Genomic DNA, 14,232 nt, shown 5'->3' on the forward strand with positions numbered 1-14,232 from the left:
TGTTGTACCCCCGACTCGAAGCAGCAGGAAGTATCCAGTATCACCCATAGTATTTGTTCCTGATATGTTTAACCTGCACTTAACCAAGGCTTTAGACCTAACTGCCAGTGTATAGGAAAGTCGATAGCTAGAATGTGGAGGTAATGACACTACAGGGAAACAATTAGACTTGTGGGACATTTGACAAGACAAACTGGCCTCGTCTCTCCAGACAATCAATCTGATAATGGAAAGCAGATCAATGCTTGCCTGGAACAAGGAGCAGAGGGGATATGACTGCAGAGAGACACAAAGGATCTTTCTGGGGCAACAGAAATCTGCAATTTAGATTGTTTTTTATTTGATTTGATGGGACACTTACATTGGTGCATACAGTTGTCAAAATTAATGAACAGTACACTTACAGCTGAATTTCTTAGGTCAAGTTACACTTTGATGCAGTTGATTTTTTTTTAAAGATTTTATTTATTTATTTGACAGAGAGAGATCAGAAGTAGGCAGAGAGGCAGGCAGAGAGAGAGAGAAGGAAGCAGGCTCCCGGCTGAGCAGAGAGCCTGATGCGGGGCTCAATCCCAGGACCCTGGGATCAGCGTCCCAACCCACTGAGCCACCCAGGCGCCCCGATGCCGTTGATTTTTAAAACAAAAACAAATTATCAGTGTCACAGAAGAAAGTGAAGCCATGGGTTCTTTATTGTCTTTAGACGATATTTAAATTGTCTAAAGACCCATTACAACCAGATATAATAAGAGAAGTTCAGCTAGATCTGGGCTTGAAGAAGAAGGGGACAACTAAGAAAGACATCTTGGGGATAATGAAGAGAATTGAAGCAAACCGGATGCTAGATCATCCTGAGAAATTTAAAAAAATTTCTTCTGCTTTCTGGTGGGGTAATGTTCTTATTGTTAGAAGATGCTTGTTGAATTATTTAGGAGAGAAGGGTCATAATGTCTGTAACTTAATTGCTATACTAGAAGCTATATGAGGACATGTAGAAAGAGAAAGCAAAGACAGCATAAAGTTATCAATAGTTTAATTCTGCAGAAAGAATTCACTGATATTTATTGTGCTAGACTTTCAACAATTCTGTACTTCTGAAATTTCCAAGAATAAAAATGTGGAAAACCGTGACTGCCATGTGAGTGGTTTGGAGGCAGTCTTCAGAGAGTCTTCTGGCCGTTGGTGAGATTATCTCTTATGGCAAGGAGCCACCCCTTTCCATGGTTTCTCCTTCAGGGGAAAGGACACTTGCACGTCCCTAGAGAGGCCTTTGTATCCTACTCTGTGACCTAAAGGGCTTTGGGCTTCACCCACCATCCGTCACTTCTCCCCACCACAATGCTGTTGAGCAAATACATGTGAACGGTTCTGTTAACTGCTTGAATAAATATTGCACCTCAACTAAAAAGAAAAGATAAATTCACTCCTGGAATCTCTCCATGAGAGAAGAGACGATAGAAGAAACTTTAAACACTTGCTTAAAGTTGAATGGAAACATGCGTAATAAGTACTTTAAAGGTAGGAGTTCTCTTTCAACATCAACTAAATGCGGTCACTAGGGCTCTGGGTGTGGAAGATCAGACTTATTTAATGTGATGATGTCTAGGATGTTATTGAGCTAAGGGAAGTGATCAAATTCTCCTCCTCTGGAAGGTCTAGCTCAAATTGCTTCTCTTGTAGAAAATCTTTCCAAACTAATCCAACCCATAACAATCACTCCCTCTCCCAGGTTCCACCTGTTCCTGCTATCTGTTTCAGCCTGTCTGATCCTAAGTCACCTGCTAGATTATTTAAAAATAACTTACATTTTCACATCTTCTCCTCCCAAAGCCAGGATAGGGTTTGATGGGGATGCCAAGCCCTGATTCTCCCGATATGTCTGTCTTCACCAGCACATACCCACCCATACTGTAAGTGCTTGGACAGCAGGGGCCAGGGCTAAGCCCCTTTGTGTTCCCAGTGCCCTGCACAGGGTCTGGTCCATAAATGCTTTAAAAATGAACAAGAGCTTTCCTCCTATCCCTACTGTACAGTCCAGAACATAGGGCAAGGCATGGGGGAGCTTCTTGTAGAATGAATCAAAGTTTCCAGGAAATTTGAGTTATAAAGTCTCTCTCTCTCTCTCTCTATCTGAATCTCTTTTTCTCTTTTGCTTACATGCACATGCATTTTCTTTCTCACCATTGGAACCCAGACACCACGCTGGCAAGAATCCCAGGATTAGAGTAAGGAGTAGAGGAAAGCCATGCCCACTAACCCCTGTCCAAATCCCTGACCCATAGAATTTGTGAGCATTATAAATTTTTTTTTATGACATTGCATTCTGGCAAGATAGGTTACATAGTCACACTAAATGGAACATTCTCTTTGCTCCTTATCCTTCTCCACATCTCATCTAAACAAGGAAGTAGTACCCTAGGTAGGATTGTCAAATTAAATGCGATGTCCAATTAAATCTGAATTTCAGATAAATAATAAGTGATTCTTTTGGCATACATATGTCCCCAGTATTTCATGTAACATATCCTTTAAAAATCTTTATTGTAGGTGCCTCCTTAGCACAGTAGGCAGTGCATCAGTCTCATAAAACTATTTGTTTATCTGAAGTTCAAATTCAGTTGGCACTCCTTTATTTTTATTTGCTAATTCGAGGAACACTTACCTTGAGTCTCCACCCTGGACTTTTTCTCTACCCACACACAGTACTTAGGGGAGTCAACCTAAGTAGTCCAAACTTTATCCTGACAACTCTAAATTTTTATCTCCAGTTCAGAAATCTCTACCAATCTCCACACCAAAACACTGGACTACCTACTTGATAACTCCACTTTTATAGCTAAGAGTCATCTCAGACCCAATCAGAATTGTTGATTTGCAACCCCTACCCCTTCCCAAGCTGTTGCTCCTCAACCTTCCCCATCTCGGTGAATGGCACTGACATCGACCCAGTTGCTCAAGCCCCCAAGGAGAGCGTCAGCCTTGATTCCTCCCCATCCCGTACTCTGTGTCCAGTCAATCAAGAAGTCCCTTTGGCTCAACGGCCAAAACATATTTCCAGCCCATCGCTGCCTCCTGGTGTCCCCTACAACCCCTCTGGATCAAGGCACACTCTCCTCTCACTTGAACAACTGTACTGGCCAACAAATGGCTTTCCCACTTCCCCTCTTGCTTCTCTATAACCCTCTCTACTGCAGTCTCCCCGCAGTAGCTGGAAGGATCTTTTTAAAGACACATCATGGAACTCATCTGCTACAAATGCTCTGATGTTTCCTCACTGCACTAAAAATAAAATGCAAATATCCTTCAAGATCCTTCATGATCTATTTCCTGTACCATCTGTCAAAGGCCACCAACCTTTCTGTTCCTCAAACATCCTAAGGTCCCGTAGGACCTTAGGATGTTCTGCCTGAAGTACGGCACCCAGGTGGCTCATTCTTACCATTTCCGCCTCAAATCTCACATCATTTCTTCCATTTAGGCCTCCCTTACCTGGCCCCCCACCCCCTGCCCTTGTGTCTCCCAAGGCCATCAGCCTGGGGTATTTCCACCTCCAGGCAAAACCCAGTGCAACTGCTTTGGTTTTAGTTTGGGCCTGTGCACTGGTTTCTGTCCTCTTGCATTTGATCTTTTTTTGAAAACAGCAGAGAAACAGATTTTGTTAATTTCCTAATTCAACTTAAGAGTTCTGTCCATTCATATATGATTTGACTTATGGTTTAGCTGCCCACATTTGTTGTGATGGCTTATATAGGTAGACTTATTTCTACCATATGATTTTTACTTTTCTATTGATCATGCATTTTTAATGTTTCTTTCTTCCCATTTGTTCCCTGTCAAGGAGTTGACATACTTTCTTTATTCTCTTATTTCATCTTTTAGTGTGAAAAAACATATACTCGATTTCTATGATTTAAGGGTTTCCTGTAAAACGCTTTTTTTTTTAAAGAGATTTTTATTTATTTATTTGAGAAAGAGAGAGAGAGAATGAGAGAGCAAGAGAGAGAGTATGAGAGGGGAGAGGTCAGAGGGAGCAGCAGACTCCCTGCCGGAGCAGGGAGCTTGGTGTGGGACCTGGGACTCCAGGATCATGGCTTGAGCCAAAGGCAGTTCCTTAACAAACTGAGACACCCAGGTGCCCCACCTTTAAAACTCTTAAGCCCATGTAGGGACGCCTACATAGCTCAGTCTCTTAGGCATCTGCCTTCGGCTCAGGCCATAATACTGGGGACCTGGGATTGAGTCCTGCATCAAGCTGCTTGCTCAGCCCAGAGCCCACTTCTTCCTCTGCCTGCTGCTCCCCCTGCTTGTGCGCTCTCACACTCTTGCTGACAAATAAATAAATAAATGAAATCTTTAAAAAACCCAAACTCTTAAGCACATGTAACTTACGTCTGAACTGAGTCTATTACCCCTCATAGAACACAAAATGAGAATCTCAGAATCCTTTAATGCTAAGTACCTTCAGTTGTTCTAACGATGTGCATTATCATGTCATTCCAACTTGTCACTAACATCTCCCGAAATGGCTTTTTCGTGTGTTTTACAGCTAATGGTAATTCAGATTTCCCGACATGTTGGCTAACTACTTACCTACCGGACTCTTTGTTTCCCATTCACTCCTGCAGGTCTGACTTCCTGTGCTGAAATAATCCTTCAGTTGTCCTTCCAGTAGCTGTTGTGGAGGAACCATTTCTCCATCCTTATGTCAAAAAAAGTTTCTCTAGCACCTTAAATCCTGGGCATAATCCACAGGTACGAAATTCTGGTGTACAGTCCATTTCTTCATTGCAACCAGAATGGCGAGATGTGTGAGACTTTGTGGATGGAATAAGGTGGTGTCTGGGCCCAGCTTGCTTCCCAGAGCAGAAAGCCGGGACCTAGCTTCGTGGTTTTCAGCCATCCTCCCTAACTGATGTCTGGGAACTCGGAAGCATTCAGGCCCCAGCTGGTCTTCTGGGGACCCCCGGGATCCTGAGATCATGCTGTCACACCTGGGATATTGCCCCACTTCATCGCTTGAACACTTTTAAGCCAGGAATGTCCCCCACAGGGGTAGACCCCTAAGTCTTTCAATCATGCACCTGGTTGTCCATAGAAACTTTTGCAGTAGGCTCCTTCAGGTAGGTGCCTCCCCTCGGCTGTATCCATAGCTGTATCACACTCACAACTGGTTCCCATCCAGGCCCCTCGGGCTCTGAAGCTGCGGCAGGCACCACAGTGGGAGCTAGAGGTAGCACTTGAGGTGGTTCAGCATCTTGTTCTGAGGTTGGGGCTGTCGGTCCAAGAAGAGAAAGTATCAACCCAATGATTGACTTTTACATCCCTCCTAAATCAAGGAAAATTTCCCCACCGTTCAATGTTCTCTGAGTCCAGGAAGCAATCCCTAGAGGGTCTCCCCTGATAGCAGGTCATGGGCACAGGGATCTGAGGCTACTCCTTACTCCTGGCCCACCAGATGACGGAGGCTAGGTCTGGGCGGCCTCCGGTGTTCCCTGCACAGGTCTATATCAGCCACCCCCTGTCCTCCTCAGATCAGCATCTCTCTGGTTCTCCTCCCTCTACCCCTCCCCCTGCTTGTGCTCTTTTCCCTCTAATAAAGAAATAAAATCCTACAACAATACATAAAAGATTGAGCATCAAAGTGAACCTTGAGACCTTCAAGACCTGGCCAGAAACACCCTCCTGTGTGTATTTCCTTGTCATCTTTCTTCTTGTGCTGATGGCATCAGAGGTGCATGTCATCCCAAGGAGGGAGAAGGCCGATGGTGGAGAGACTCTGGGCTCCTGAAGAACACAGAAAGGATTTCAGTCTCTAATCTGAAGATCCACTCAGCACTGTCAAGGGGGGGACCTCTGTGGTGACAGGCTACCAAAACCTGGGGAGTTACATGGTCATTCAGCGTAATGTAATATAGCTCCGTACAGCATGTTGAAATGACCAAGTTCACTTGAATAGTGATCAGCCTAAAACCGTTAAAGAGGACCAAAGAGGCACCTGGCTTCCTCAGGCACTAGGATCCTTGATCTCAGGGTTATGAGTTCGAGGTCCACATCAGGCACAGTTAACTTAAAAAAACAAAACATAAGACTTACACAGGACTAAAATCAGTGAGGCTCAAACAACGGAGCTGGTCTGTGCTGGGACAGATCCCGTCTCCCGTTCTTTCAGCCACTGGGCACTGCGCACTCAGATGGTGCCAGTGCTTATCAGCCCAGCGGGTTCTCCTCGTGAGAGCTCAGGGTCTAGAGGAGAAGATGGACAAACGAGAAACCAAAATGTGAACAGAAAAAGCGATTGCTCCACAGCAAAAGAGCAAGGGACACAACTAAGGCCCGAACTCCACCCGGTGAGGGGTATGACAAGGCTGTGCTGAGATGACACAGAGAATTCCTGCGGGAGGAAAAGAAGGAGACAGCCCTGCAAAAATGCGAGTGCATTCCACCTGGCGGAGGGCACCATGGAGCAGAGGACTGGAGGTTAGAAAGGGGGCCAGGGTGGCCAGAGAAGCTGAGGAAGGACCAGAGTGGGAGGGGAGGAGGGCCAGGGCCCGGGAAGTTGGTCAGTATCAGTGCCCTTCTCCCAGGGCTGTGTGACCGCACTTCCCCACACTCAGTGGCTGAACCCACAAACGCTGCCTCATGGTCTCAGGGGATCAGGAATCCAGCAGTGCTCCGCTGGGGGCTCCTTCCAGAGTCTCTCCTTAAGCTGGGCTGCTGACAACACCAAGGGACAACCTGCTTCACCGAGAACCTGAGCAAACTCAGGGGCATGGGCTAGATACAGCCCATCTCAAAGACCTGACTTCTTCTGTCTGCTGTGGACCCACAGGGCTGGGCCATGTGAATATGTCTGTATCATGGTTCAACCTAGGGGCTTGTGCTCCAGTGTGAAGATCAGAGAGAGAACATGGGTCCAAGTCAACATGCGGCTGGGCAGTGAACTTTTAGAACGAAATCTCAGAAGGGCCTTTGGGTCATGTTGCCACGTTCTGTGACATGGAAGTGAATCACCAAGTCAGGACCACACTCAGGGTCACAAAAACATGTCTACAAAGGAGTTGGGGAACCAATGGAGCCCCTGAAGGGACACTGTGAAGATCCCTGCAGGGTCCGGGCCTTGCCCAGAATCAGACTCGTAGGGAGGCTTAGCAGGCTTGAACCCAGCTCTTTGAGTGTCCTCAAAGTTGGGGTCTGGGATGCAACGTAGCCATTCACTGGGGGCTCTGTAAAAGTTTTTCTGGAAGGAAGTGGCTGTCAGCCTGGAAATGTGATCGGGCTGAGGGTGATCATTGATATCCTAGAGCGGAGACATATGCCAAGGTTCTTGTCTGAGGAGGATCCCGGGTCATGGCAACCCACTGGATGGACCCCTATCTGCATCACACCCTTTAGAAAGGAGAGAATGGCCTGCATCCTGGAACAGGCGGTCTCTAGGGGTAAGGGTACATTCTGACCATCAAGGGCCAAGACTCCAGTCCCCTCTTTAGGGTTTGCGTTGAAAATTCGAAGCCTAAGAACTTGGGAAGCTATTACCCAGCCCTCTGTAAGTGGGGCTGTCCTCTTCTGGGACTCCAGAACGTGAGCACCGATGAACACATGTGTGCACACAGGAGCTTGTGTGCTGGTGCACACAAACACACACCCCAGGAGGGACTGTGGGGTGGGATCTGATGAGTAGCAGATTCCAAGAAGTTGATAGGAGGGAGGAAATTGGGTGGGAGGTATTTCCTACATGTGACAGCACTCCTCTAACATCATAGCTATTATCCAACCTATGCCTGTGGACATCTGATAGAAAGACATGCTGGAATCATCCATATTTGGCAGAGAAGGGACCATCCCTGTCAGGCACAATGGCTTATCTAAGGTCCAAACCAGGTAAGTATAGAGACTTGTGTCTGAAACCAGGTGTGTTTGCAAGCTGGGGCCCTGGCTGCTCCCAGACCTTCCCTGGGGGCCTGTTCCGAGGGGTGTGTTGGGGTCACTGTGTACAGATGAGATGTGTCCTTGCATGCAGAAGGGGCAAGAGGAGATGGCAGACCGGAGCACTGATCGTGTAGGGGTCCAACCAGGAGTGGGCCTTGGTAGGGGATCACAGGAAGTGATGTCACTTCCTTGACAACCTGCCCCCAGAACTTGGAACCCCTGCAACCAGGCACCCACATTCTAGTCCGGTAGCAGGGTTACTGGGCTCAGGACATCTGACACAGAAAGATGTTTTCGTGTTGTGTGCCGAGTTTCCGGGGCTCTGGGTGTCAGAACCCCCAGGAAAATGGCTTGTTTTCATGTTGCAGGCATTGGCTGAAACCACCCCCACGATGCCTCAGGATATTTCGAGGGAGACGCCATAAGGTACTTACTTCTGAGGAGACTAGGCGATGCCCACCCCTCTGAACCGTCCTAGGGAAGCCCCATCCCTTCCTCTGGAGTTTGAGGGGAGGAGGGATATGTGGGGGTTCCTGCCCATGGGCTGGAGGAGGGTGAGCACAGTGGATACCCTGGTGATCCCTTCTTGTTCACACCAATGTCATGGTGGGCAGGGTGCACCGGGGATTCCTGAGGTGCCTCTGAGCTGTGCCAGAGCACACCAAGGTCCTGAAGCTGGGCCACGTTTCTCTCCTTGGGGGAGGGCTCTGCATCCTGGGCTATGGTGTGTCTGGAATGGAGCGCCCTGGGTCTGAAGACCAGCAAAGGCCTCCAAACAGGGCTCTAAGGCCTCCTGCCTGGCTGCTGGGCACTGTCTTTACAGAACGCTCCAGAGGACATGGTGGAGGAGGTGAACGAGGAGAATCCTTGCTCTCCTTCCTCCAAGGACAAGAAGCCACACAGGGCCAACAGAGTCTGGCGCTGGCTCAGGGTGAGTGCAGGTGCTGGGGAGACCCGACCCCTGGGGCACTGATGCAACACCAAGGGCCCCACTTCCTAGAAGCCAGCCTGGCCTCCTAGAGTCCTGAACTCCCATGAATCTGCATCCCATCTCTTCCCCAAACTGGCCCTCATGGTCCTGCCCATGCCTTGGACAGAAGCACAGCCATTGTCCACATACTTATAGGAGTATCATTAAAGAGACTTTAGACCAGGTCTCATCCCGTTGATCTAGACTCCTTTTGCCCTGGCCTAGGCATTTTCCTAACTCGTGCTCCCAGGTGCCCCCACTGGCCCACAGTCCTTCCTCAAGTTCTTCAAGTATTGCAAATCATCATTTGCAAGAATGAGTTGGGAAACTCTGATCCAAAGAGACATGGGGCCCATGGTACTCTGTCTCTTGCTCTGCGCTTTGGTATTGATGGAACACATGGTTGGGGCCCCCCCAAGGACAGGAACAGGGGCCTCACTGCACTGCACTGCACGGCAGTCCGTAAGGCCAGTCATTGATCACAGCCATGGAGCCCTTTACTGGGGCAGGACTGGATGTAATCCCTTCTGTGGCCAATGCATAGTGCTGCATCCTACAGCCTCCATGCCCTCCAATCCTAAGCCCTCTTGCCTAAAACATCTCTGTGTTCTCATCTCAAGATATGTTGGGTGCCTGGGTGGCTCAGGGGGTTCAGCCTCTGCCTGCAGCTCAGGTCATGGTCTCAGGGTCCTAGGATTGAGGCCCACATCATGGGTCTCTGCTGAGTGGGGAGCCTGTTTCCCCCTCTCTGTCTGGCTGCCTCTCTGCCTATTTGTGACCTCTCTCTGTGTCAAATGAATAAATAAAATGTCTTTTGAAAAAATAAAAAGAATGGGCTATGTCATCAGAAATCACAGGATCCATGCCACTCACGCAGGGACATGCTATCGATACTCTACTCACAAAGGGTCCTGAGATTCTAGGAAGTTGAGACATCATTTCTATCAATTCTTTATATGGATACCAAGAACATTTTCTCTTTGCCTTAAAGGCTTCTTAACTGATTGGTTGATTGATGGATTTGAGAGAGAGACAGGGGGAGAGTGGGGAGAAGCAGAGGGAGAGACAGAATCCTCAAGCAGACACTGCCCTATGGACACAGCCAGCTCTATGAGGAACAAAGCCTCAGGACACGGAGACCATGACCTGAAGCAAAACCAAGAGCCTTAGGCTGAACCCAATGAGACACTGAGTCAGTGATTGTTTTTCAGACTCTGGGCTCTTTTGTCCCACCTCTTGCAGAAGTCCCTGAGATCTGGGGGCTCATTCTGCCCTCCAAGCCCCAACCCTCCTGGTGGCCACAGCACTGACTCATGTCTCCTCTGATTCACCTCAGGGGAAAAATGGTTCAACCAGGAAGAGGACGAGGACCTCACTGCTGATGGCAGAGCGGGCCAACAAGCTGGAGGACGCAATTGATCACCTGGTGCCTGCCATCCTCAGACAAGATCTACACTGTGTCCACACCTTTCTGGACACATACGACACCTTTGCCAGCACCGGGGAGGTGATGGACCAACTATGTGCAAGGTGAGCATCCTCCCCTGCCCCTAACTGTCCCGTGGGAATAGGCCAATGCCTGGTTGTGAGACTTTGGCAGGTCCCCAAGCTTCCCCAAACTTTCCCTTACTCCTAACTGGGGCAGAGGTATTATAGGGACTCAGTGGCAGGTGTCAGAAAGGACACCTGGCAGCCTGCGCCGGTGGAAAAGTCTGCTGGAGGGCCTGTGGGCATGCTCTTTGAACACTCCCGTGCCCCTCATGATGAAGCCTCTGCCTAATCCCTACTCTCACTGTGATCTTGAGCAGGGCTCCTTTGCCATTGAAAGGGAGATCTGAGATTCTTTCTGGGGTCTGTGTCTGGATGAATCCAGAACAATCATCCCTGGGGGTGAGCAGGGCCAGGCCCCCTCAGATGTTGGTGATGGGCTGGTTGGGGCCCTTTCATTCAGCAAGCATTCAGGAAGCCCCGGTAGGTGGAGGCGATTATCTCGGAGCTGAATGGGATCCCGGCACAGAACAGACAGCACCCCAGGGCTGCAGGCTAGTCGAGGGTCAGAGGGTGAGAGCCAACATCCGCAAACATCTCATGTGATGCCCCCTGGCCTCCTCCAGATTCGGGTGCTATTACTCCACGTATGAAGAGGTCAAGAGATCCCAGGAGCAGCGCGACATGTGAGTAAGCTTTGGCTGCTCCAGGAGGGCCTTCCCTCTCCAGCAGGGCAGTGAGGGTCCTGTGAGTTCAAGGGGCTGATGGACCTTCATGCACACCTCTGTGATTCCTGCTTTAGGGTAAATGTCTGAGAGCTTCTACTGGAAACTAGGAAGGTGCCCTGGGGAGCTGGGGTAGGTGTGTGAGCACTGTGGGAGAGCAGAGGGGCATGGAGGACAGTTTCCACCCCTGAGAGGGTCATGCTCCATCCCTGCCACCTCCCAACCCTCTCTCTGCCCCAATTCTGGGACCCAGAACGCAGGATTTAGGAACCATCGTAGAGCAGTATGTTGGCACCTGCATGCTGGGTGCTCAGAGGGGGCTCAGGGAGAGTGGTGACCCAGTAGAGCCCAGGGAGCAGCAGCCATCCCACACCCTGTGGGAGGTGAGTGTCAGTGGAAACAGACCCACTCTCATGGCACCTAGTGACTGGGCAGAGGAGGTAACGGTGGAGGTATGGGGAGGGTCCGGGGAAGGCCTGGCTAGAGACAGAGTCCCTTTGTTCCCTCCTCGGTTGGATCTTCACGGAGCAGAGGCGAGTGCAGTGAGGGTAATTAAGAGGCCAGACACCACCCCTCCCTGGGCACATGCAGTGAATTGAAGTGGCTTGTGGCCAAGGAGACAGACTGAGGAGTGTGTCCAGCTCCCCTAAGAAGTCCAGAAATGATCACCCCATTGATCACGGACTCCCACTCCTAGAGGCTTTTGGCCAGCCCGCCGTCTGGGAGCAGGCCTGTCTCGGGCAGGACTGCCAGGTCGCAATTGGACAAGGAGTCCGACTGGTCTCAGGCAGGAGCTGACAGCCCAGGGGCCCAGGTTCCCACAGGGGTTCCCTGGGATTTTGGTTTGGATGCATACCTTGTCCTCTGACTTTTCTGTCTCCATGTCTGTCCCCAGGGCCATCTATGCCATCCTAAACACCTGGGTGGAAAAGTATCCAGAAGATTTTGTGGAGCCTCCAGAGTTTCCCAGCTTGCATACGCTGCTGGCCTACCTGCAGGTCTATGTGCCGGGCTCAGACCTGCAGCGCCATGCCCAGCTTCTGCTGACAGAAATTCAATGCCCTCCCAGAAAGGCCACGGAGCCAGAGGCTGGGGGTGAGGAGGACTGGGGGTAACTGGTGTGGGCCTGAGGAGGAGGCAGGGTGGCCACCCTGAGGAAGCCTCCGTAGATTGTAATTGGGCCGAAGAGAGTGAGTCGTCTCAGATCCCTGTCCCCATGGGCTTCCGTCGGGGACACCTTCCAGGGGCTGGGTCTTGAACGCAGGCCACGCTGAGTGGTGGGGAAAGGGAAAGGCAAAAGGGAAGTCAATCAAGCTGATGATGCTTTCTCTTCTTGGAGCTACAGCACCGGCCCCAGAGCCAGATCAGGAAGTTGTTCCAGCAGCCCCTCTGGCACCCGCTGCACCTCTGGGACCAGGGCAGATGGTCGTCAGGGCCCTCGTTCACTTCTCTGCCACGGAAGAGCCACCAGGCCTTTTGACTTTCCTGGATGACCAGCAGGGTCCTGCCCCCGAGCTGCCGCCACCTGCCTCCGTGGAGCAAGCAGTCTCGGCCCCGGAGATGCCGCCCCCTGCCTCCGAGGAGCAAGCAGGCTCGGCCCCAGAGCTGCCGCCCCCTGCCTCCGTGGAGCAAGCAGGCTCGGCCCCAGAGCTGCCGCCCCCTGCCTCCGTGGAGCAAGCAGGCTCGGCCCCCGAGCTGCCGCCCCCTGCCTCCGTGGAGCAAGCAGGCTCGGCCCCCGAGCTGCCGCCCCCTGCCTCCGTGGAGCAAGCAGTCTCGGTCCCCGAGCTGCCGCCCCCTGCCTCCGTGGAGCAAGCAGTCTCGGCCCCCGAGCTGCCGCCCCCTGCCTCCGTGGAGCAAGCAGTCTCGGTCCCCGAGCTGCTGCCCCCTGCCTACGTGGAGCAAGCAGCCGAGCTGCAGCCCCCTGCCTCCGTGGAGCAAGCAGGCTCGGCCCCTGAGCTGCCGCCCCCTGCCTACGTGGAGCAAGCAGGCTCGGCCCCCGAGCTGCCGCCCCCTGCCTCCGTGGAGCAAGCAGGCTTGGCCCCTGAGCAGCAGCTCGTGCTGGTTGGACCCCCAGAGCATATCTCCTCCTCCCCCGTCATTTCCTTTTTTATCATATTTGTGTTCTGTGTTCACCTCTATAATTACTTCTTAGATTTAATTTATTAAAGTAGAATTTGAGTTTACATAAAATTTTACTCACATCCTTTGCAGTGGGATATGGAGGTTTCATTAGGTCCATTCAGGGTGTTGCACAACCATGTCGTTCTACGACGTTTCCGTCACAGAGACACCCGCGCTCCTCATCGCTCACTGCTCTGTCCCTCGCCCAGTCCCTGCAACCGCTGCTCTGCTCTCTGTCTCCCCCACTTCACCTCGACTTGGATTTTCCTCTGCCTGGAATCCTACAATATGGCCTTCTGTGTGTGTCTGCAGAATATAAGCGTGATTCCCCTCTTTTCAAACTTTGTTATACAAATAACATTTTATTACATAGGAATGTTCCTGAAAGAACAAAGATCACGGGAAGCCCCCAAATGAACTATTTTCATTCTGAGCTAGGTTTCCCATTTAGAAGCATGCCTTGAAAAGCAGAAACCATGAGAGAAATGTCTGGGTCCATGAGACACCTTTACATGCTTTCAATTTCCCGGGTAGTCTGCGTTTCAACTATTCTGATGGGCATCTTATCAAATATTAAAATCATATCTTAAATATTCTCCTTTCTTGCTAACAAGTTAGGTCATAAAAGAGTTCTTTAGGCTTTATCCAGACTATGTCTATTTAGTCAATAATGATTTAAAGATGAAAAAAAGAAGGCACGTTCCTTCTACCAAGGAATAATCCCCCATCACACATGGCATCCTTCTTCCCTGCCTTTCCTCTTCTCAGGTCATGAACAAATGGACCTCAGTGAGACAGGAGTTGTGTAGAGTTTAACCTTTCCAGGTTCTTTTCATTACATACTACAGTGTTTGGGGTGGATTCACTGGAGGGTGGTTAATGCCCAGAGAAATGACCATTGCTCCAGCTCCTTCTTTCCTTGAGCAATCGGGGAGAGGTGACAGAACTCCCAGCCCTGTAGCTTGGGAAGCTGGTAGGAGGCACAGGTTTTAGTGTGTAAGG

At 50.3% G+C, this 14,232-nt stretch overlaps 2 protein-coding genes across 2 annotated transcripts in view; both read left to right on the forward strand.

Moving 5' to 3' along the window:
• Positions 1 to 14,232, forward strand: part of LOC309848902 (uncharacterized protein) — a gene marked incomplete at its 3' end in the record, with an annotated part of 34,635 nt that overhangs the window by 15,261 nt on the left and 5,142 nt on the right. Inside the window, exon 2 of the mRNA XM_082700939.1 lies at positions 12,527 to 13,051. Coding sequence (XP_082557065.1) covers positions 12,532 to 13,051 — 520 coding nt within the window. The 5' untranslated portion in view covers positions 12,527 to 12,531. The remainder of the gene's footprint in view (positions 1 to 12,526; positions 13,052 to 14,232) is intronic.
• LOC309848770 (uncharacterized protein) lies at positions 8,185 to 11,252 on the forward strand. The gene is made up of 4 exons (XM_082700757.1): positions 8,185 to 8,352; positions 8,750 to 8,857; positions 10,233 to 10,426; positions 11,011 to 11,252. Exons 1-4 carry the CDS (start codon positions 8,215 to 8,217, stop codon positions 11,072 to 11,074), a joined length of 504 nt encoding a protein of 167 aa, XP_082556883.1. The 5' UTR covers positions 8,185 to 8,214; the 3' UTR covers positions 11,075 to 11,252.

The sequence above is a fragment of the Mustela nivalis genome (assembly GCF_964662115.1).
Source record: "Mustela nivalis genome assembly, chromosome: 15".
Lineage (NCBI taxonomy): Eukaryota > Metazoa > Chordata > Mammalia > Carnivora > Mustelidae > Mustela > Mustela nivalis.